The sequence below is a fragment of the Neopsephotus bourkii genome, unplaced genomic scaffold (genome assembly GCF_033783945.1).
Source record: "Neopsephotus bourkii isolate Nb327-2 ecotype Australia unplaced genomic scaffold, CSIRO-AGI_Nbou_v1 NB_598, whole genome shotgun sequence".
Classification (NCBI taxonomy): Eukaryota; Metazoa; Chordata; class Aves; order Psittaciformes; family Psittacidae; genus Neopsephotus; species Neopsephotus bourkii.
In genome coordinates, this window is record NW_026901098.1 from 177800 (window position 1) to 201353 (window position 23554).

Here is a 23554-nt window from a genome sequence, read left to right on the forward strand (position 1 = left end):
GCGCCACAGCCGGCTCTGCGAGCGGCACGGAGTGGTGGCGGTGTGGGCCCGGACAGAACGGACCGGGCAGGACTGCGCCGGGCAGGGCAGAGCTGCAGCCTACCGGACCGAAGCGGACCGGGCACAGGGCTCCGTCCTGCGTGGCGCTGCAGCTGCTGCTGCCACTTACCGGAGTTTCGAAAGGCGAGGAGGGAAAGAGGAAAAAAAAAAGACATTAATAAAGCAGCCCGGAGTGTATCTTCTGCTTCATCTTTCCCGCTCTCTTTTTATTTTTTTAATTAAAACAACAAACAAACCGACAACACAAAGAACGGGAAAAGAGCGGCCCGACAGCGGTAGGGGAGATGCGGTCCGGCCGGTAGCAGCGAGGACCAGTCCGCCACACAAAAGCGCACCGCACCTCCGGGCAGCCGCCTGAGCCGCCCGCGCGAGCAGCCCTTCCCCGCCGGGGCGGCAGCTCCGCCCTGCGCCGGGAGAGCCGCCGGCAGCAATAAAAGTTTGCAGAAGGAGAGAAAACTGCCGGCGGGGATCTCCGCCGGAGCGCGCACCGGCGCCGGCGGAGGGGCTTTCCCTCCCTCTCTCCCTCCTCCTCCCGCTCCTCCTCGCCCACCATCGCACGGGGCTCGCCGCCCGCCAGAGCCCGCGGAGCGGCGGCACTCCGGAGAGCCGGTCGGCGCCACCCGCTGACCGCCCCCGGGGGATGTGGCAGCGGCCCCTGCACGCCGCGGACGCCGCCGCCGTCGCCGCCGCGCCCCGCTGCTGTCGGCGGTGCCCCGCCAGCTTCGGGGCGGCAGGGCCGGGGCGTCCCTGCCCGCCACCGCCGCGCCTGCAGCGCTGATCCCTGCTGCTCCGGCCTCCAGCGCCCCCTGAAGCGGCGTGGATGATCCGTGACCTGAGCAAGATGTACCCGCAGACCCGGCACCCGGTGAGTGGTGGCGGCGGTCCCTCGGGCAGCGCTCCAGCGCGGGCACCGCGGAGTTGTAGCCATTTTCTTATTGTTGTCCGCCGCGCCGCCGCCGCCTTGGACCGGGGTTGACTCCTCTGTGTTGCCCCCGCCCGGCGGTCCCGGCGGCGGACGCGGCGCCCGCCCCGCGTCCAGCAGCTGCGGCCGGTGCGGTGGCTCCGGGCGGGCGATGCCTCCTCCCGCGCAGGCCGTGCTCCGCCGGCAGCCCCGTCGGGGCAGTAGCCGGGGGAGGTTAGGGCATCGCGTCGCCGGCCCCAGGCGGGAGGGCGGGTGGGAACCCGAGGGAAGCGGCGCCTCCGAGGAGCCGGGCGCAGCGGCGGGCGGCGACCGGTCGGGGGGAGCCACGGGCGGGCGAGAGGGGGCGATTAAAAGACCCGCTCTTGCTTGCTTGCAGGCTCCTCACCAGCCAGCGCAGCCTTTTAAATTCACCATTTCCGAGTCCTGCGATCGGATTAAGGAGGAGTTTCAGTTCTTGCAGGCTCAGTACCACAGGTAACGCAGCCTACTTTCCCCGAGCCCCGCGCGAAATCTCCGCTCGCTGCGGCGCCGGGACGCCCGGGCGGATCCCGGGCGCGGAGCGAACCCATCCGGGCCGGCCGCAGCTCTCAAAGCCCTTCCGCATACCGCCGCCGGTCCGGGCTTCCGGGACGGGGGCTTGCAAGGGCTCCGAGCGGAGTGGGGAGAGCGGATTTTCTTTCTATCCCCACGCTCCAGTGTGTGATGTTTCGGTTTGGTTTTTTTTTTTTTTTTTTTTTTTTGTTGCTGTTTTTTGTTGTGTTTTTTTTTCTGTTTTGTTTAGGGTTTTGGGATTTTTATGGCAAGAAGGGGGTGGTGTTGGGGGTTAGTGGAAAAACGTGTGGATGTCTGGGCTGGTCCTCTTTCCTTCAAAATGCAGCTCAGGACACGCATCTTGTCTTGGTTCGGCCCCCTCGCGCCTTTCATTGACATGTCAAGTGCTGATAACCTGGAAGTGAGGCAGCGAGTTATTTCATTATCCTTAGGTGGAAAAGTGCTGTGTCCTCAGAGTGACAAGTGATTTCTGGTAGGATTGCTTAGCCGGCTTCCTAAAACAAGCAAACAAAAAAAAAAAAAAACCCAACAGCGGAGGTGTTTGTGTTTACCACGGTATTCCATAAATTGCTTGCCGTGTTTTCCTTGCAGTTCTGTCGTCATAAAAGAAAAAAAGAATAATCCATCAACTTTTTGCTCCTTGAAGTGGTGATACGTGTTTTATTCCCCTGGGGGCTGAGTGAAAGCAAGAGGTATCTCTAAAACCCTTTCCAATAAAAATGCCAAACCCCAAATTATGGATTTGTAAGTGGCTTCTCAAGCTTAAGTGTTGTAGGTGTTAACCCCTGTGTGCTTCTTTTGTGAACTGTTGGTTTTCTGTGAAGTGTTGGGTTTTCTTAGTTGGAGAAAAATACTCTTCTGCGTACCGTATGCAGTTTACTTAGATCAGGATGAGGGTACTGCACAGTGTCTCTTGAAAGAGGAAGAGTACAGACCCCACCCTGAACTCCCAAGCAAGAGCTGAATGCATATTTCTGTGTTGGAGAAACGCTTGAAAAGGGGAGTAACCTGTGTTCAGAAGAATGTCGGGTTTGTGTTATGAAGTACCCATGCTTTTCCTTTTTATGTCTTGAACAGTTTAAAGCTAGAATGTGAAAAACTGGCCAGTGAGAAGACAGAGATGCAGCGACATTATGTCATGGTAAGCAAGCTGCATAACAAATTAAAAATGTCTATTGGTTTTGTATACTGAGACCAAAATACGTTCAGATTGCTGGAGGCGAACAGAAAGATTATAGTAGCGCTGCTGTTGTTAAGGTTGCATCAGTGCTTCCATTATAAATTCTTAGTTTCAGGGGTGTTTAACTTGTTTGTTGCAGTTAGTTTCTCTGTGAAACCTGCTTCAGCCTTTGTCAGCAACTGGGAATGTTTCTTCCAAATGCTAGCAGATAACTTGCCAGCCTTTTAAAGCTGTGAACAACTTCCGTAGTGTACCTGGGGGTGATGTTTCACTTTTTCTGACTTCTCCCAATGATCATATCTCTGTAAATCGTTTTGGGATTATATTTATTCCTGTGAAGGGAGGAAGCCAAAATTGCACTTGTATGGATACAAACCCAAAACCTACTTCTTAGAAGAACTGTTGTACCTGGGCAGCTGGTTCATTGTTCCCCTGAATTCAGAATGGCAGGGATCTCATCTGTGAGAGTGATTTCCTCAGTGGTTGTGGTCTGCCTGGTTAAATGATGTGTATAAGAAGGTATCTCTAAATACATGATTGGACGATGGATCATGATAACTTCAGAAGAGCTATTGCTGTCTGTTCTCCTGTGCATCTATGAGGGATTAGCCATTTTCCACATGTACATGTTGGATGACACTCTTTGCTTTCACAAAAAGTAAATAACCTTGAAAAATTCTTAACCAAGACCACAGGCTTATGTTAAGGCTCACAGTTGTCTTTTTGGTCCCTGATATACCTGAGTCTTGGGGATTGCTTGGTGCTAACATTACATACTGAACAGAGTTTCCTGTGATACTCGAGCACAACAGGGCATAGTTAGATTGGTGTGTCTGCTTTGGCTCTGATTTTACATGCTTTTATTTTTTTGCAACTTCGCTATTTAATTGTAGAATTTTGTGTGTTTAATTTAAAATATTGAATAACTGGTCTGTTAGATATTGCTGATTTAGAAGTGTGGCTTCAAGCATTTCGGGTTTTTTTTTGGCATCTTTTATGTGTGCTAGGGAGTAGAATCTTGAGCATTTTCTGTGTGGCCTTTTTTCTGTGTCTGATCCTTAACTGTGGTTGTGATTACTTTTTGTGATATTTTGTTGTCTGGGTGGGTTTTTTTTCCCTGTTTTATGGCAGTTTTTTTGCCACAAAGCAATGTAGATAAAGCAAAAATAAAAAATTAAAAAAAAAAGTTGCTGTGAAATTGTCTTTTGAATTCCAGGAGCATTTCAAGGCCAGTAAATGTTTGTAAGTCTGTATGTCCTTGTACAGATGATGTTTGATTCAAAGTGATTTTTTGCATAGTTTTAACAATTGCAAGGTCTAATAGAGTAATTTTCTTCTTTCTCAGTATTACGAGATGTCATATGGACTGAATATAGAGATGCATAAACAGGTAGGTAAATAGTTTTTGTGTAAGAATGCTCTGTACAATTCTCCCATCAGTCTTAAAAGATACGTGTGTTCTGTGTGACGTGCTTTAATTGCATGCTTGAGTGCGCTGGCTATTTTTTTGTACGTGACCTGGCCCGGAAGCCTCAGCCTTGTGTGTGGTGTACAGGCTTTGCATAGGGTTATCGTCTTGGCTGCCAGTTATATGTTACTTCGTTGACTTTCCCCATGCAATCTCTTCACCTGCAAGTGGTCCTATACTGCATGGGGAGGGTGTATATGTGTAGGGATGGGTATGTAGGTTATGCCCTCAGATCTGTCTGACCTCAGACTTTCAGGGTTTACGTTTTGGGATTATAGTGACGTGATGAAGTCATATTAGGTGTTGAAGGATTTGTGTTTGTATATAGAAAAGACTGTTCTGTTTGGTGAACCTGGGCTATTTTTAAGTTGGAGCTACAAAAGCGATTGATGCATAGCTGTGGTTTTTGTTTTGCTCAGGCTGCTACTTGGACCTTTGTCCAAAACCAGTGTCTGGTCATCTCAAACATGAAAGAGTAAGTGAGCTTTCTGCAAGGACATTAGCACATCATCATAGAACAGTTTGGGTTGGAAGGGGCTATAAAGCTCATCTACTTCCAGCCCCCCTGCCATAAGCAGAGACACCTTCCACTACACCAGGCTGCTCAAAGCCCTGTCCAGACTGGCCTTGAGCACTGCCAGGGATGGGACATCCACAGCTTCTCCGGACACCCTGTTCCAGTGTCTCACCACGGTCACAATAAAGAATTCCTAATACCTAATCTAAATCTAGCTTCTTTCGGTTTAAAGCTGTTACCCCTTGTCCTGTCCCTACAGGCCCTTGTAAAGCAGTCACTCTCCAGCTTTCTTGTAGGACCACTTTAGGTACTGGTAGGCTGCTATCAGTTTTGTGCCTCGAAGTTTACCACTTAGACCAAGATTAGCAGGAGATTAATCAGATGGAACATAGTAGTGTAAAGCAGAGTTTCTTATTTGATAATGTGTGTTTTTAACCTCTCTAGAGGAGAATAAATTAAATATCTGACCTCTTTCCCATTGAGGGAACTTTTTATATGGTGGAGTTTAATACTGACAACTCATTTTAGCGAACTGTTAAGCACACTGCCAGCATTGCTGGGGAGTGTAAACGGAGGAAATAAAGAAATGATGGATGGGAGAAGAAAGACCATTTGAAAATTGGTTTGTATGCATTTCTGTTCAAAGTTAGGGATTTGGAGCTTCTCTGGGTTGTGGAAATAGGATTTCATTATCTTATTGGGATCAGACATAGAAGTCACATGTGTTTGTTTTTTTTCATGTTATTTGTTATTTATTATATTTTTGTATTCCATTAACATCCGAAATGACAGAGTACTGATTAGGGTCATTTGTCCTAGATGGCATACAAATGTGAAGACAGTGGGATTTCCTGCCTCAAAGCATTTTGCATCTGCAGTTCCAAACTTAGGGGACCTATGTTTACGGACTTGTATGTAGACCTGTTGATTTTGAATGCCCACCTTACAGGTACTATGAAGACACAACAGGTGTGTTTAACAAATAGTTGAGAGGAGTAGGCTGTGATTGCAGCTGATCATATTGTGTGTGCATGATGTCTCTCTGGACCTGATTCAGGTTGCAGGTGCTGGTGGACAGACTCATCGCTGACTCAGAGTTGTTCGGTCTGTTCTCAAATGAATAGCCAGGTTGTTTCAGGTCACATTAAAAATAAGTAAATAAAATCCCGAAGAAGGAGATACTGGGAAAGACCAGAGTCCTTACAGGCCACCAATGTAACAAATTTGTACAGGCGTTTGAAAGCCAGCATTGCAGTCAAACTTGTCTATATTTCTAGGTAATCTGTTTTTACAGCAATTAGATGTATGTAGGTTTGCACTGTCTACAGAAAATTGCATGGGACAAAATCAGCTTGAAAATGCAATGTGGAATTAAATTGTTTTGAGTGGGAGGAAAAAAAAAACACAGCGCAAAAGCCCTCTTTTAATTTCTGAATGCTTTGCTTCAGGAATTGCATAAAGTTGTGATGATGGAGTCATCAGTGATATTCTGGAGAAATTAAATACTTAGTTACAACTAAGTGTGGGGATTACAAAGGACTGAGTTTTAATTAAGCACCCTTTTTCATTACTGTTCAGTCTGTTCAAATTAGTAGTTCAAGTTTGTACTGTCATGCAGAGCAGTTAAATATTTTGTCAGATGTTGATTCAAATTAGCTGTGGCTAAGAAACTTATTCACTATCATTCTTAAATCTGATATAAATTTCTTACTGCTCTACTCCCCATCTATTGCCGCAGAATTGTAGGGTTTTTGCCTTTCTCCTCTTGCTTCAGCAAATGCAAAATTTTTCCCATCTTGCTTTATGATCACAGTGTTAAGGTCCGATTTGGTATGTTATATAGATAGTGTTGATTGCTTCATTTGATTGTGTATGAAGCTTTTTTAGTCTTCCAGCTTAAATTCCCTTCTCTTCCATTCCTGAATTTTACTCAGCTGAAATTGAGCAATTCACCTTTTTTTTTTTTTTTTCTATTTCTCCTCCCCCCAGCTTTCTAAATTCAATCATATAAAAAATCCTGAGGGCAGTTTATCACATTATGAAATACAGACAGCCCTGCAAACCACCTACTTATTATATTTTCTTTCTTTTTTTCACTTTAGCACAGAGGCATATCTGTCTTTATTTGTTTTTCTGGGCAGACAGCCTTGGTTCCTCTCAGGTTCTTTTCCAGATGTACTCACTGGATGCCCTTGTAATGGAAAGCAGGCAATAATGCAGTGAAGTTGCCCTTCGGCGTAATTGGGCCTAGTTCTCAAGATCAGGTTAGGCTTATTCACTTATTAGATTTGCGTCTCAAAGGGTTCAAGAGCAGGACTCCCTGGAGTCCTTGGAAGTACCCTAGTAATTGGTGGCCCTGATATTTGAAACCTTTGTGTATTTTTCTGTTAAAGCTTCTGTTCTTCTTGGCTGCTTCCAGCAAAAGAGTATTTATTTTTAGAGAAATTTTTCACTGGAACAGAAAATGATGGCTGTGATGGAGTCATGACTCTGTGACTTAGCAAATTGATAAAAGGGTAAATGCGTGCAGAGAAGCGGTAGTGAGTGTGCCTGTGTGTCTGGGGGGTGAAGGGGAGGGGGGGAAGAGCATCTCTTTTCCCACCCCTCGTGTGATGCTCATCATCAGTCATCCTGTGTTGATTTTGATAGAAGACTATTAAAGTGAAACCTATGGGGAATTTGTCATTCTGAAAGGAAAGCTAATGTAATTAGTACCAATTAAAGTACATTTAGTAAATTGGATTTAATCTTAATTAAGCCTGCATAATGTTGCCAATTTTTAACAATTATGTTTGAGAACATAATTAATTTAAATTTTGGTAACTGAGTAAATAGCATTAGACTGGTAGAATTAGTCACTTGTTTTGTTGTTTGCTTTTTTTTAAGTGTGGGGTATGTTATGACATGTGGTGTTGTAGCATAAAATTCTAAGTTAATTTTTTATATTCTCTAATAAGATCAATAAAGCTTCAAAACAGACACAGTCTTGGAAAAAAGGCAGAGTTGGGGGTTTGGGGGGTGCAGGATGAGCAGATACTTCTCTACAGTTTTAAATTTCAATGTCAGTATATATAATGTTATATTTGTTTTATATATATATATGAGTGTGATCTGAAGATGCCCGTTTCTCACTGAGTTGATTTTTTTAATGTTTGTTTTTAAGAGGCTGAGGCAGTAGTTTATGAATGAATACCTGATGTGTGCTGCTTTGTGTTTCTAATATACTGTTGCTACTGGTGGTGGTCATTTGGTTTAATTTCTGAAATAAGGCTGTGTTAATGTTACAGTAAACAGCTTATTTAAATTGCTGTAATCAAACAGCTGAAGGTTTTAATTCAGCATTGTAATTATAAGCATCTGTATTTGGGTACAGACAACAGATACTTGGGGATGGGATTGATGGAAAGCATAAATTGGGTACAGCATTCACTTTTTACTTTGATTGTGGTGTTTTGGAGGTGGCATTATGTATATTCCGAGTCGCTCTTTTTGTTTAGGCCTCTGTCTTTGAATAAATTCACACAGTAGAATGTTGGATTTCAGCATTTTTGAGGAAATTCAAGTATTTTGAGGAGCTGGGTATTAAAAAATAAATTAAACGACTTTTTAAAATCACGGTAAAAAAAAAAAAAAACAGTCCAATCCATGTAAATTTTATTACAAGACTTGGGCAACAACCATTTGAGTGCTGCTAAAATATTAATTGGATAGAAATGAAAGGGCTCTGCTAGCTGATAGGATATCATAATCATAGCTGCAGTAGTCGATGGTAAATGATGATAAATGGCATTAGGAGCCTTTTAGCAAACTGTAATAACTACGAGGAGGGAAGCAGTATGGATTTGCATTATATCTGATACCCTCTAGCACCAAGTGGATTGCCAATACTGCTTGTTTAGCATTTTCTAAGTGCAATAGGATATTGATTTCTGACTTACAAGGAACGGCTCTATTTTCACCATTGAAAAGTATTGCAGGTTGTTAAGAAGAAATTGACTTCAAGAGGCCTGACTGCTGCCCATCATGGAGCAAATAAAGCAAAACTGCCGAAGCATGGTGGAGCAGCAAGATGGGGCCCTCAGCAATTTGTTGCTATTAATTTACCATGCTCGACAGCAAATCAATCGGCATCTACTTCATCTGCTGGAGAAAATGCTGTCCAGGGCAGATAAAAGGCCCTGCATGGTCCAGGGAATAGACTGGATTAGCCAAACGGAGGCTGCAGTTAATGTGTAAATAAGTGAAATCAAGGCCACTGTTGCCAAGAAAGCTGTTTTTAATTAGGTTGGGGCTTTATAGTGAGCTATTTAAGAAAGTAGTACAGAGGGTAAGGGCAGATTTATTGCTGACTTAGTTAATATATGGGCTGTACGGCATCCCAGCCATGAGCCTGCTTGCTGCTTAAGCCTTAGTAAATTATTTTGGTAAAGGGGTAAAGATGGGAATCAATTCGTTTAATTTAGGGCAGAGTTTTGACCATTTTTCATCTTCATGGCCATAAAACGCATACATCACAGAGAAGTGGTTTGTGTATGCACTACCTGTATAACAGAAAAATACTCTTTTTTTCTCCCCTTTTTTTTTTTTTCAATGATCTGGGCTTGGTGTGAATATGTTTGTATACATTTGTTTCAACACCTTCAGTAGTTGAGCGTATATTATCTTCCATTTGAAGAAAAGCTGGAGAGCCAGCTAGAATTATACTGGCTGAATTTGCTCTCCGTTATAAACAGTGTGAAAGATTTAGTAGAGATACAGGCAGTGGGTAGTCAGAATTGAACTGGAAAACTTCTAAACGAGGGAAATCAGAAGTGAAATTTTGAAGACTGCAGCTCACACAGGACTATTAAGGAGGAAGAGGAAAACCAAGGGGCTTTTCCATTAAAGTCGCAAAATGTAAAAAATAGGCCGTCAAATCAGTTTGACAACTGAGGCTTGTTTGTCCCAGTTTCAGGTTATTTAACCTCTGAAGCCAGCAGAAAAGCTTAGAAGCTTATGAATAGTTAGAAAATGTATTATTCTGCAGTTAAACCAGAAACCTTTTACTTGGTAATAACGGCAAAGTTCTGAAACAAGATTCTGTGTTTTCTTTTTCCTCATGGTACAGATGTTAGATAGCCTTTCTGTGGAGGGGTCCTGTTAATTGCTGTGGAGTTTATTGTTGACGCTTCTCTGTGAGTTACTGTTGAAATAACCTTGTTCACCCTGCGACTGCACAATAACATCCATGTGGACAAGGACTTCCATTTCATCCTCCTTTTGCTGTTCATAAGCAAAATGAAGTGTCATTTTCTCCCACTTGTTTTGGCAATTCAGGCAGATGCTTAAGACACAGGAAGTAGCACAAAGCATGCTGAGCAAACTTTTAAATTAAGACGTGCTCTGTTTTTACTGGCAAAAGTCTGTGCTCTACAGTGCTTAAACGTAAAAGCATTTCCCTGTCTTTGAAAGAGGCTAATTGCCATAATGCTGCCTCAGTGACTGTATTAGTTTATGGGCCCATTTGTAAGTACAGAGGGGGCCAGCACTGACCCTGTGGTTAGGGTTGCCTAACATCTTCCCCTATAAAAAATTCTTGCAATTTTTTTTTTGTGGGGCTTTTTGTGTTGTTTTGTTTGGTTTTTTTTCTCCTTTCTTTTTGAATGCCAGAAGCTCTCAGTAAGTAACACCATTGTTGTGAAAAGCCCCAGCCCCTTTTGAACAGTAGGGGGGGAGAGGGGAAGCAGAGGAAGAGTGAGAGGTGATGTGGACCTCCAGGCTTCCCACCCAGCTCGGTTGCTGGCTCCTTGGGTCAGCCAGACCAGCTGAAAACTTGGCCATAAGGCTCCTGCTTAACAGTCAGAACTTAGTACCTGCCAGAAGAGGGAGGCTGTGTCACCATTTTGTATATAATAACTTCTGCACCATTTTGTGATGAGAGATTTGCTTGCCTTTTGGGGGCAAAAAAACCCCAACCAACGCTGAGGTCATTCAGCACAGGAAAAAACTAATTAACAGGTAGATCTCAAAGTGAGGTATCAGGATGCTAGGGTGCCTGGGTCTTACAGCATTTGTGTAAGCTTGATACTGTGCCATTGTGTATACACATCGTGGTGCAGGTTTCAGTTACACACTCGCTGATCTCATTACTGGTTTTCCTAGAGGACCTCTTCCAGTGTGCAAAATACATTAGGAAAGTAGAATTAAGGCTGCAGAGGTGACTGAATCTAGCTTGAAAATGTCTGGCTGCTTAGCTTAGGAACTGAAATAACTTTAAACATAAGATTCAGGCATATGAAATAATTACCATTGTAAGCTCCTTGAGGCGCAGGGATTCTGATTTTGATGTATGTTACAAAAAGTGAAGGAGTTCGTACACGTCAGTCACAGTGTATACTGTGGACTCTGTGCATTAAAGCTAGGAAACAGAGTTTGTGTCAAAAGCTGTAAAAAGCTGAGAATTCAGAGTTACCAGTTTGGTTTTACTTTTATAATTTTTTTTTTTTTAATGAGAAAATGTGATGTACTACTTGTTGACATAAGAGGGAATTGGGTTTATCAGATAGGTGGGCCAGTTTGTGAGCAGTGTGAGTGTAATTGTTACAGAAGTCACCTCTTCTGCTGTCTGCAGATTGAACACATCTTGCCACTGACTTTCAGAAAACCTATTTAGTCACAAGGCACAGCAGGAGGAGAACAAAGATGATAATGTGAAACACAGGATGTATAAACCGATACTTACAGTAACTAACAGACAATCCACTTGAAGCCAAACGTACCTATATTCAAGAAACGGTATTCTGTGAAAGAAACTGAATGTTTATATCAAAAATTAATCTTTATTTTAAGATATAAAGATATTAAATGATTTTAAGAATATTTGTTTGCCTCTCTTGTTCATCTGTATGTTTTTACACCTATTGTCTTTTTCAAAATGATACTTTTACAGTTCTGCTGGTATCTTGGAAGTACTACTTCTGTAATTTTTTTTTTCCCCTTGATATTGTTTATCTTAGTGGTGGCACAAACCCTGTAGTTCAGTGTAGCAGAAAGCATTTTGTCACAATATCAAGAGCATGTATCCATATATTTTACTAATATTTTTAAAAAAATACAATATGTCACAAATAATAAACAGAACTCTAAATAGTGCTTTCTTGCCTGCGTGGATAGGATTTTGACATAAGGAATCAGCTTTCGATGCCCAGGACAGGTACATAATGCTCTTGTATCGAACACTGTGGTGTTATGGCTGAGATGTTTAAATGTGCAAATGTCAGGCATGTCAAAGTTATAGTCCCCACAGTAAACTTGAATTGGTCTCTTTATGGCTATGTGTTTGTATGGTATGCTGTATTGCCAACTCCAAATGTTAAATCATGCCAGTCCCCAGAAAATTGTGAGATTGGCTTAAAATTAATCGAGATAAAAATAATAAATTTGGGGTTCTTTTTATTTCCCTTCTAATTTTAAGCTGTCAGGCTGTTGTTGGTTCATGCTTCCTAGGTTTTCACCAGTATTCTACCATCGTCGTTCTTCATAAGTAAGGAGTAAAATATCCCAAGATTCATGATAAAGACAGGGGAGCTGGGTATGAGGTACAGCTGGAAACTTTTTGTCATAATTTTTTACTCTTGGGAAATATGTGGGGTGCTCTCTCCTAGGTAAAAATAATACCAAATGAAAAATATATACTTATTCTTTCTGTAATTGCTTGTTAAATTTTTGTGGATTATATATTGTAAGATGGCACAGATAACGCTGGTGGAAGTTCCCCTTTCTGTATTAGAAGGAGAGGGAACATAGGCCATAGTTTTGAATTGAGATCTTCTAACTTGTCCTCTCTTATTTGGTCTACTTAAATGGTTTCTCTGCAGGATCTTACAGTGCCAGAGGTTTCTGACATTTGCTGGATCAGATTCAACTTCTTCAAAGGAGAAAAACCTTTCGATGTTATGTTTGGGATGTGGAACATTGGCAAGGAGAATGTGTGCTTTTCTTTTTTCTTGTGGTTGCTTAAAAACCTCAGCAGAACATCTCACAGTTGAGCAGCAATCAAAATCTGTCCCCTTCATGCTGTAAAGAATCTGCAGAACAATAGGTCGTGCCACTAGATTTTGTTTGGCACGTGTTGTGTCCTGTGTGCATGTTGTGTATGATCATTGAGAGCATTTAGTTTTTAAAAATGCTGCTATTCCTTCCATCTTAAATGCAATAAATTTCTCTTGTATTTACTCTGTCTGCTTAATGTGCTTGGCTTCTCTTAGTGCTTATGTGTTTGGAGAATTTGCAAATGTGAATAAAACCCTCTGACCTTGTCCTGCAGTACTCGAGAGAGAAATGATTGCCCTTGGACTAAGTAGCTGGTGATGGAACGACACTGTATTGAGGGCATGATGATCCTGCAGCTGGGGCATCACCTGAGTTTCAGTTACAGGCATAGCCAGTGATGCACATTTACTATGACAGAAGAGTAATTTGGAAAGCAGAGGGGCCTCTTTCCCCTTGTCTTTTCCGCTTTGAACCTCAGACTGACAAATCAAAATGCAGCAGGGCCAGCATACGTGACCTGCAAATACTTTGTGAAACATTGTGGTACCTGTAGGCAGTGACAGCAAATGCTATTGAAATTTAACACTAACAGTTTTAAACCTAAGGACAACAGGAAAAAGGTCTAGCCTGGGTCTGCTGTGTCCTCAGGGCAGTGAATTTCCTCAAAACTCACCGTGGGGTGTCCATGGGGTTGCAACAGGAGGCTGAGCAGGGAATGAGGGGAGAACAGGTAACCTGAAACCCACTGAGCTGGCCAGTGTGATCCCCCTTGTAGCGGCTGTGGGGATCCCCTTTGCAGCAGCTGTGCGGAGGCTTGCATGATGGTGCACAGACATCCGTGTTTGGGAAGTCTGGTTGCAGGACGTTTTTGGCAGTTGCTCCATGGCTGTAGCTGTCACTTAGCATCTTAATCTGACAGCGTTATTTAATCATAAGGGAAATTGGAGTGAGTTTCTAGCTGGGGGTTGAGGGAAAAGAGGCATTTTGATAACTCTTTTTATTTCTAATTTTATTTCTCCTGCTTCTTGGCAGGAGAGGTGGAACTTTATTTTTGCACGTTCTTTGTAATGCAGATAGGTAAGTGAGGGCTTCTGGGTTGAAATACATGGATATCTGGTGAACCTCTCCATCTCAGTAACTTCTGTTTGGTGGTCAATCAGTTACTGCTATGTAGCATTTCATTCAGATTTTACCTCTTAAACCTATGGGTAAAATGGAGAAATCACTGAGGAAAGGTTTTACCTTTGGACAACCACTTTTCCTCATTTCTAACTTTCCACGGGGATGAGTAAGGAGTTCTCAGCTATGTGTCATAGCTGAAATGCTTCTGTGTTGTTTCCCTATTAAGCTTTCCTATTAATGAATGCAAGAGAGACAAAACCACTGTAGAGTACCCCAGCTAAGGCTTGGGGAAGGGGGCAGGTGTGGACCTGGCAATACTTTTTTATGTGTTCTCATGAAAGCTGCTTCCTTGAGGGGAGTGCAGTGCTGGTTTTCTGTCAGCATCTCTGGTAGTGTCTCTGACCACCTTTCTGTCTGCCTTGGCAGATCCTGTGTTGGGTTTGAGGTGGACAAGCCACCATCTTGCTGCTTGACAGCCAAGTAGCCAGTGGCAGCATGGACTCTGGACATTTGAATCCAGCAGTTGAGATAAACTGTGTCAATGATTTGGCATCGAGAGGGATGTGGGGCTCCACTGGATGTGTAAAGCAGTCACAGGATGGAGGGGTGTGAGTTAATGCTTGTCCTTCACGAAGCACTGTGGGTCTATAGGGAAAAGTCAGCACTAATATCTGTCCCGTTTTCTGTTCTGGATACCTGCAGGTGCCTACCTAGGGCCTTGTCAGCCTTGGATCTGGGAAAGAGGCCCTTTTTAATTTAAGGCATGTGACAGATTAGCAGTTGTGGTTTCTCTGTCTGCATGCTCATGCTTTGTAGCACTTTGTGAAAAGCCCCTTGGCATTTCTGTGCCTTTGTCTCACTTTGAAGTAGTGAGGATATTTACCTGACAGGAAGTCATCTAAGATTTAATTTGTTTACATTCATTATTAGGTGAGAGGCTCTAGAGAATCACAGAATATCGAATGAATATGTCTTTGCCATGGAGGGAAGAGGACTCCTTCCAAACCTGTGTGTGCTCTCTAACAAAGTCCAGCAGTTCCTTAACTGCTGCGGGATTTCCTTCGTCCTTATGCCACAGAGGTTACCAGGAGATAACACTAAAGATACTTGAGTTGTCCTTCTGCCTGCTACTCTGTTCATTGTATTTGGGGGTAAAAGTTGGAAACGGGAAGAGGGTGGTCATACAACATTTGGAGAAGGAAAGCAAAGAGAGTAAGGCCAAAGCTGGCCAAAATGCTTATGCTGGATTTTTGTTTTGGGGAAGGAGAACCACAAAAGATTGGAGGGAGATCATAAACTGATTTTCATGTGTCTTATTTCCCTGCAATACCGTTTACTCTGTATGACGACCATCCACTTTCACAGTGCCCCCTTTGAAAGATGGCACTGTGCTTATGTTTAAAAGAGAGTCAGCCACACCGCCACTACTCTCTGCTTTCTGTAATTTTATAAAACATGTGACAAGGTACAAAGTAGGCACCTCTTCTTAAAATATCAGTCCATAGCATTTGAATTACACTGGATTGAGAAGACTTTCTGCATAAAATGCACCCCGTATGTTTGTGTCAGTGAGTTAACAAAGGATAGGATGTGCATTCTTCTACTTAATTTAACCACTAGGCTTTCTGTCCTAATTGTAGAAAGCTGTTGCAGTCTAAGCACGTTGTTTTTGTCAATCCTTCTTAATTTCTGGGGACACACTGTATGTTTTCCTTCTCAGTCTTGTCCTAAGCAACAACTACAACAAAATTAAGCATTGGTGAGAGTTTCTTGCGTTTTTGTTGCTTCAAAACATCCTCAATGAAATAAGCACCAACTCTTCCAAACATCAGAAGACTTCTTATGTCAGAGTTACCTGTTATGTATTTGTCCATATGCAAATACAGAGTTGTTACTCATGAAAAGTAAATTGTGTATAAGCTCTTGGTTTAATTAATTCAAGAGTGATGTCCTGCTTCCTTTGCACCTCTTCACTTCCATATGCTCGTAGAGATAGCTATTAAGGAAAACAAATTTAATAATACATGTTTAATGCGGACAGGATGAGGAGAAAGACATTTTCCATGCATCTCTACAGGATCCTCTGTTCTTTTCCCTCTCACAGCATTCCGTGGCTTGTGTCTGCAGACTGGTGACACCAAAACATGCATCCTGTTTCACTTGTAGGCAAGCATAAGAAAAGTGTTACAGTTCTGTGCCTGTGGCCTCCTGGAAATTTCTGGGAAATGGTTTGTTTCTGACATCTCTTCTAAAACCATATTTGACTGAGGATGACAGTTGTACTTAGGCTTGATCATACAGACAGAGATGTAAAGAGCAACAGCTCTACAAGATTGTACTAGAAGAGAGCCACCACAAACACACCTGTGCAGTGTTTTTTTTCTGAGGTTTTAGGTTTCCACTTGAAGGTGGGTTTTCAAACATGTACAAGATGCTTTTCAAACTAACATTAGCACGCTTGCTATTGCACACTTTAAAAGCCTGCCTCTGTAGAAAGACATAAGATTTTCTTTTGCAGATACAAACATCCAGCTTCTTCACATATGCAACAATTTTTTCCAAATACGACCTTCAGACAAATGGACATATAGGCTGTGTGAATGTATGAAGTGATGATGCTTTGTACTTTGTTTAGTTGTTATTTACTTAGCTCTGTTTTCCACTTGGAACTGAGATGTGTATTTTTTTCTAAAGCAGTGATTCTTAACAAGTCTTTTTTTTGTGTGGGTGAGAAGAATCCTGGGATAATCTGAGTTCACATGTTTTCAAAGGAAAATGCCACTGTAAGTATGCACTGTATTAAGGTTTATTTAAGCCTGCGACAGAACCTGGAGAGTCTGAAAATCCATAGGGGCAGGAAATACTTCTCTGTATTAATGTGAAGCAAAAGGAAAAGACTCCCCAGGTGGACAGGATACAACTTTCAGGGTCTGGGTTTTGGAGGGATCCAGGGGCAGGTTTTTGGGCTTCCTATGGAACCTTGGACAAGCTGCTTTGATTGCTGTAGGCAGTGAAACAGGAGTGATGCTGCAGGGCCAGCTGAATCAGGACAGAATGATGCTTGCGGTGTGTAGGTATGTTAAGGGGTTCAGCATGGAGCCAAAGAAATGTAGCCCGTACAGAGGGTAGCTCATGGGGAAGTGTTGAGGTCATGGCTGTGTCTTAAACCTCTCTCTGCTTAAAGGCTGAGACACCAGAGCTGGTGCAGCCCAGACATGCTGCCTTGTCTTGGTAGTTTCAGAATCAGTGGCACCTAAACTTTATTGTAAACGTGGTGCAAATTATTCTTAAACAAACAAACAAAAAAGAGCAAAAAAGCTGCAAAAAGCATCACTCTTGGTTTGTCTGCTGGTGAGACCCATGTTTCTTCTCTCTCAGCAGAACGACTAGGATACCCAGCGGAAAACTTTCTGGACTGCATGAGATCCTTAATGGTTCAGTAGAGCTGAAAGAGGAGTGATGCATGGTGTGCTGTTATCCTGGAAAGACTCTGGCCAGCTGAAGAAGCTGTGCAGGGTTCCAGACCCTGCCCAAAACCCAATTTACATATTTTAGCCTATGGTTATATTTCATGTACAATAATAAAAGGGACTTTCTTTCTCCAGTGGAAGAACTGGGAGTATTTCCCAATCAGGGTTTACAAAAGCCTGCTTATTAGACAGGGTGTTCTCCTAGGAGATGGGAAGGAGAAGTAGAGAAAGAATTAAAGTGCTGTGATTGGACTCTTCAGCCACTAACCTATTATTTAGAAGTCTACCTGCTCTCCACCATTTTATTTATTTATTCTTAAATGTCCTGCTGCTGTATGTTATGTGGGAATGATTCTGGCAGTGGTTCTCAGCTCCCTGGGGGTCATGGTTGAAGAACATTGAGTTCGGAGAGTTGCAAGGGCAGGGTGTTTGCAGGGCTGAGCTGAATGCCAAAGAGCCTGGTCTTGTGAAGCCAAAGATTCCTCTGAATATGTCTGAAAAGGGGACTCTGCAGGGTTAATGGGGAGTTTCAGTGCTGGAGGTGGAGACTGATATGCTGATTTCTTCTGGCTTCAGCACTGCATTGTATCTGAGTGGGGAGGCGAGTGAAGGGAGGGTTGTAGTCTGGGATTTTAATTCCTAAATTCCTGTGGTGGTCCAGCCCTCATACATGATGTGCCTTATTTATTTGAGATGCAAAGGTAGATTTATATGTCTGTGAGTATGGGTAAGTGCCCCCTGTGCTTAGGAATTCTTGAAAGTCTTCTTGAGTGTTTGTCTGTCTCTGGCTTTCTGCTTGAATTACATGTCTAGTCTGCTTAGTTATTTTCTTAAATCCCACTGCATACCTTTTGGAGTCTTCACTTCTGGCTTTCAGTGCTGCTCTGTCTGGGAAGTAAAAGTAATACTATTTCTTGAAGCATAACCCTTATCACAGAGGAGTGTTTGAAGAGCAGCATGTTAAGAAATCGGAGGTGAAATATTATTACATGGGAGTCACTTAGAAGTGACTGTGTTTATCTCTTTTGATTGTACAATGCTTGCGGCAGGGTGCTCTTTCCCAAGGCAGTTTTGTCCTCATTTTCCCTCTCATGTAAATTCTGCTGTCTTTTCCATCCCAGTAGCAATTAGCGTGCTCCAGTGATGTACCTTTCAGTGATAATGCAGTCAACGCTTTCATTTGTATTAAGGAAGTTTGCCCTTGGTAATATATCTACTCAGCCTCTGTTCTCCATCTGGAAAATGGGATGATACTCCATTTTTACCTGGGTGGGATTTCTGGGGAAAGACCAAAACAAAATTTCCTATCTTGTCATAGCATGTTGCATTTGATATGGTTGAAAATTAGGCTTTCTGCAGCTCTACTAAGTTAGACTAGACACTCAGAAATACTGTAGTCTTGCTAAATTGACAGCTGTTCTGCCTCCAAAATTGGCACCCTTCTGAGAAAGGGTAACCAAGAAATGTAGTGGCAAAGTGGCTCTCAGATAGAGACGGTGACCTACTTTACCATCTAAATCCCACTGCTTCACCAAAGGGGAAAAGCAGAGCAGTGTTTCAGTGGAGAGTACCTGCTGTCGAACCTTCGTCCTAAATTTTGCTGAAGACAGTCCTCACTCTGGTATTTCTTTTCTGAAGTCCAACTTGCATTTATGATCAAAACTACATTTACAGCTTCTCACATGTGTGGAGTATTCATATGCCAAGGAGCAAAGACTCAACCAAAGCTGTGATCCTCACTGTTGAATACTAAGCTGGTTTGCCTAATCTTGTTGATGACTTTAAAAATATTTTTTTCATACTTCTCTTTCCTTTGCTTTCACCTATGCAGCATACTGTGTTGCAGTAGTGAACTGACTTCTTTCAGTAAAGACATCAGTCATTTTGAACTGCCTTCCCTTTATAGCAAAGGTTAATATTTTCCAACTTAACTCTTTTCACTGAAGCTCAAAGGAAACACAGTCTGAGGTATCCACTAGTCATCAAACCTATTTTGCCTGCTCCTCCCCAGTGTTTTCTGTTGTCTTTGTGAAAAACAGTCATTTTACACAAACAGGTTTACAAACAGTCAGTAGGTAGTTCGATGACTTTAGGGTTTCCTTTCTTGTATTTTGGCAAATTTCTAATGCAAACAGAATAGCACAACTAAGTCTGTAATTGTCATGGGAAGCTGCTATGAAAAGCCTATGAAAAGCAGTAATTATAATAGTTTGTGCAAAACAGAGTCTCATAAAACAAAATAGGTACAGCCTCTGTGTATTTTTGTGGGTAAAAATGTTAAGATTTGAATGGGTATTTTTCATGTAAGTGCTTGCCTGAAACCTTTTTTATTAAAAGGGTAGCAAGATTACAGACCTAGCAGACTAAACATGAAATTAGTAAACCCAGGGACTGTATTTTGGTAAACCGTAGAATTACCCGAGGGCAAAAAAACAGGTATGGAAATGTGGTTTTGCTGTCTGTCATGCTGTCTGCTATAGCTGACTAAACATGCATTGGTTTATGCGTTTGTGTTTTTCAGTTTTGACCACAGCATTTAATTTCTTCATCTGACCGCAGCCAAACTAATACATCCACCATTACTGTAAGCTAGGTTCTATTTATTTATTTATTGATGTGAGGTCACTGTGCAATTGGGTATTGGTGATTAGCTTTAGCAGACGACTTGCAGATCTAAAGACTAGTCAAAACTTGCAGCTAAGCCAGATTGTGATGCTAACTCTAGAAGTGAAAAGTTTAGAATATGGTTGACAGCAGTATGTCCTGGTTGCAGGGTAGTGGGGGAAGTGAAATTGAGTTCCTTCCCATGCCCAGAGAACTATCAGTATCTGTAACAAGATGAGCAGCTAGCCAAGGGTACTAGCCAAGTGTGGTTTGCTCTCTTAACCGTGCTCTTGTTTTCTGACTCACAGGGGTGTTCACAAGAAATCTCAGCCTAGAGATTTTGTGTCTCAGACTGCAGTTTTCTGTGCACTTCAAGTGGGTAGAAGGTAGCATTGGTAATGAACAAGGTAATTCCACATTTGAGTTAACCCTGTGGTAAACTGGGTCTGTGATGGGTGACTGGCTTTTAACTCTGGTAAATTAATTGCTTAGTTCACCACATACCCACAAAAATGCTAGCAGCAGAAGGGTAGGGTGATCAGGAGTAGCTGAATTAGAGGAGAGCCTCTTTAGTGCCTGTTTTTATGCCAATGTAAAGTGCATGTGAAGCTACAGCAAAAGCCTTCTCTTTCTCAAGAGCAGATACAGCTTAATTGGTGGGTGTGTTATCTGTATTTTTGGCCCAGGCATCTTTATAGGGGGTCATGGGTGCAAAATTGGACCAGCCTTATAGAGGAATTGTGTTTGACTGATGCCTTTTCTGATAGGGACATGTTTAAGCAGAAAGGTGTTGATATTATTGCGTGGTTAATCTGTATACAAAGTTGGTTATTTACCCCTTTCATTTGCTTACAGTTGACGTACTTTCCGCATTCTGCATGTTTTCATTGAAGTCTGTAGGTGCAGTATGATGAAAAGCACACTTAACATATGGTGCATCTTGAGAATTTGCCTGGAATTAATGCAGTTCATAGTAGCTCTCCACACAAAGTGTGATCTCTCAAAGAGTTGTAGCACTGGAAAAGGTTTCATGAAATTCACATTTCCCAGCTAGAGAGTTCTTTGCTCCATGCCTCCTGTTCTGCTTTTTATGGCATTTTCTTAAAACGTTGTTTCTTTTCAAAGTTACTTTGCATTGAAAAGCCAACTCTGTGACCAGCAGATAAAGGGAGGTGGTTCTCTCCGTCTTCTCTGCTCTCATGAGATCCCACCTGCAGTACTGTGTTCAACATGGGGACCCCCAACACAAGAGGGATGTGGACCTGCTGGAGCAACTCTAGAGCAGGGCCACGAAGATGCTCCAAGGGCTGGAACATCTCTGCTATGGAGACAGCCTGAGGGTGTTGGGCTTGTTCAGCCTGGAGAAGAGGAGGCTCTGGGGAGACCTTAGAGCAGCTTCCAGTACCTGAAAGCAGCCAAGAAGAAACCTGTAGAGAGACAGTTTACAAGGGCCTGTAGCGGTAGGATGAGAGGTAATGGCTTTAAGCTGAAAGAGGGGAGATTTAGATTAAATATTAGGAAAAAAAAATCTTCATTATGAGGGTGGTGAGGCACTGGAACAGGTTGCCCAGGGAAGTTGTGGCTGCCCCATCCCTGGCAGTCTTCAAAGGCCAGGCTGGATAGGGCTTGGACCAATCTGGTGTAGTGTGAGGTGTCCCTACATAGGGGGGTTGGAACTAGATGATATTTAAGGTCCCTTCCAAGCCAAACCATTCTGTGATTCTGTGAAACCCCTGTTGGATGAAGAGTATTTGAAAACTTCAGTAACGCTGAAGTGATTTAAAGATAAAAGCCCTTTAGTGTTGCTTGCCTCAGAGTCTGTCCTGGCAAGAGTTTTACTAGGGGAATGCTATTCAGATGAATTGAACTTCAAGATGTACTTACTATATCCAGCTGTCTTGGACAAGTGAATTTCCTGAACATTTTAAGCATGCTCGTCTTACAAATGTCTTAGCATTTGCTTTGCAAATGTGTCTTCTTAGGAAGGCTAAAATGAGAATTGTAAACTGCCTGATTATTTTAGATGTACTTTGCTAGTGAAACTACTAGTTGTTAGGTATCCACGTGTTGAAGGATAAAATGACCTGTTGTTTCCTTGTCTTCCTTCACCTAGGGGAAAAATAGCAAGACACCCCTGTGAAATCCAAATAGAGTTACTTGCAGCAGTGGTAGTTGTGATCCACAATGATTGAAATTATGAGCAATGACAATCCATATCAATATTTTCTCCTCAATAGCAATCAGAGCTACAGACTATTTTTTTTCTTGTTGTTCACAGAAAAGCAGCATTTTGCTGCATAAAGAATTGCTTCCGATCGAGCTTGTCATAGTGGCAAGTGTTTTATTTTAAAAAAAATATGCATATAACTCAGTATCATCTGACTGGTGGCAGAGATGTGTAAAATGTTGGAACTTCCAGTTTTTCCTTGTTGGATGAATGTGCTCAGTTCACCAGCTCCTCAGTACTGTCCCTCTTACTCTCAGGGCAACCTGCTCCAAAAAAAAGGAATTGGGATCCTGACTGGTTATGTCACCATATGCAGTGTGGTTTAAGCCCTGAGTGACAAAGCTGGTAACAGTTTGCCCTACCTTGCCCATCTATAGGGTGCTACAGATAACTTTCACTTGTTAGATGTTTATTTAAAAACAAACAAACAGAACGCCGATGAAAACCCCAAAACTCTCAAGGTGGAGAAGGGAGAAGGGTGTCTTAAATGTCTCAGATGATCACTGAATTCTCAGATGATCACCTATTTCCAGAAACTGGGACTTGGTAAATACGACCAAGGAGTATGAAATATATATCTTCGCAAAGAATTAACAGGTATCATACTTAAGTTGGTTTAAAGGTGGAGATAGTCACATGCCTTTTTTGAATTTGTGTCATTGCAAGGATCCAGAATTGAAGATTGATTATAACATTGCTGTAAAATCCACTGCACTATTCTTTAATTTCTTGCAGATGTTAAAATCATGCGTTTGTGTACTGGCTTAAAAGGGGCAGGATTTTCACCTATCATGTCAAACACAAAAATCGATGGAAATCGCCTGTTGGTGATTTTCATAGTGCAACAGGGAAGTTGCAGTGGAAGAGAAAGTGTTACTTCCTTTGTGTAGACTACTTTGCCTTTAAATAAATACTAAGGGTTTTTTTTTTCTGGATGTCTTATTCTAATTGATGGCTATTCACCATGTGGTGTAAAATTGTAGGATAAGAAGAACAGACAAAGGATTGAAGGTGAAACTTGACGAAGTTTTCAAACACTGTATGAATTCTTCTAACCAGGCCTAACAAATCCAAGATCAGTGGGCTGATTCCTAGTGTTTCTCTTTTCTGGAAGCAAACATAGTCAAGTGTGATTATTGAGTCAGACAGGCTAAGGGCTCCACCCTCCATGACCTTGGGGGTGAGGTGGGTTAGGAAACCAGAGGTGGAAGAGAAGCAATCCTGTCCATGATGCAGAATGGAAGATTCCTGGCCTTCAGATGAATCTGGAGAAAAAAACCCAACAAATAAAAACCCCAACACCCCCTCCTCCCCCCAAAAAAAAATTAAAAATAGATAAAGAGTGTTTGTTTAGCAGTCTCTTTGCTTTCCCTGTTTTTATGGGGGACTTCCGCCGGCTGC

The 23554-nt window shown here is 42.5% G+C and overlaps 1 protein-coding gene across 7 annotated transcripts in view; it reads left to right on the top strand.

The window, feature by feature from the left end:
- Positions 1-288: 288 nt before the first annotated feature.
- Positions 289-23554, top strand: part of LOC133211416 (transducin-like enhancer protein 4) — a 101982-nt gene continuing 78716 nt past the window's right edge. For 5 of the 7 annotated variants that reach the window (XM_061351773.1, XM_061351775.1, XM_061351774.1 and 2 more), the window contains exons 1-4: positions 289-925; positions 1359-1456; positions 2612-2675; positions 4060-4104. In XM_061351773.1, coding sequence (XP_061207757.1) covers positions 881-925; positions 1359-1456; positions 2612-2675; positions 4060-4104 — 252 coding nt within the window. In that variant the 5' untranslated portion in view covers positions 289-880. The other 2 variants (XM_061351778.1, XM_061351779.1) reach the window with 2 other exon arrangements.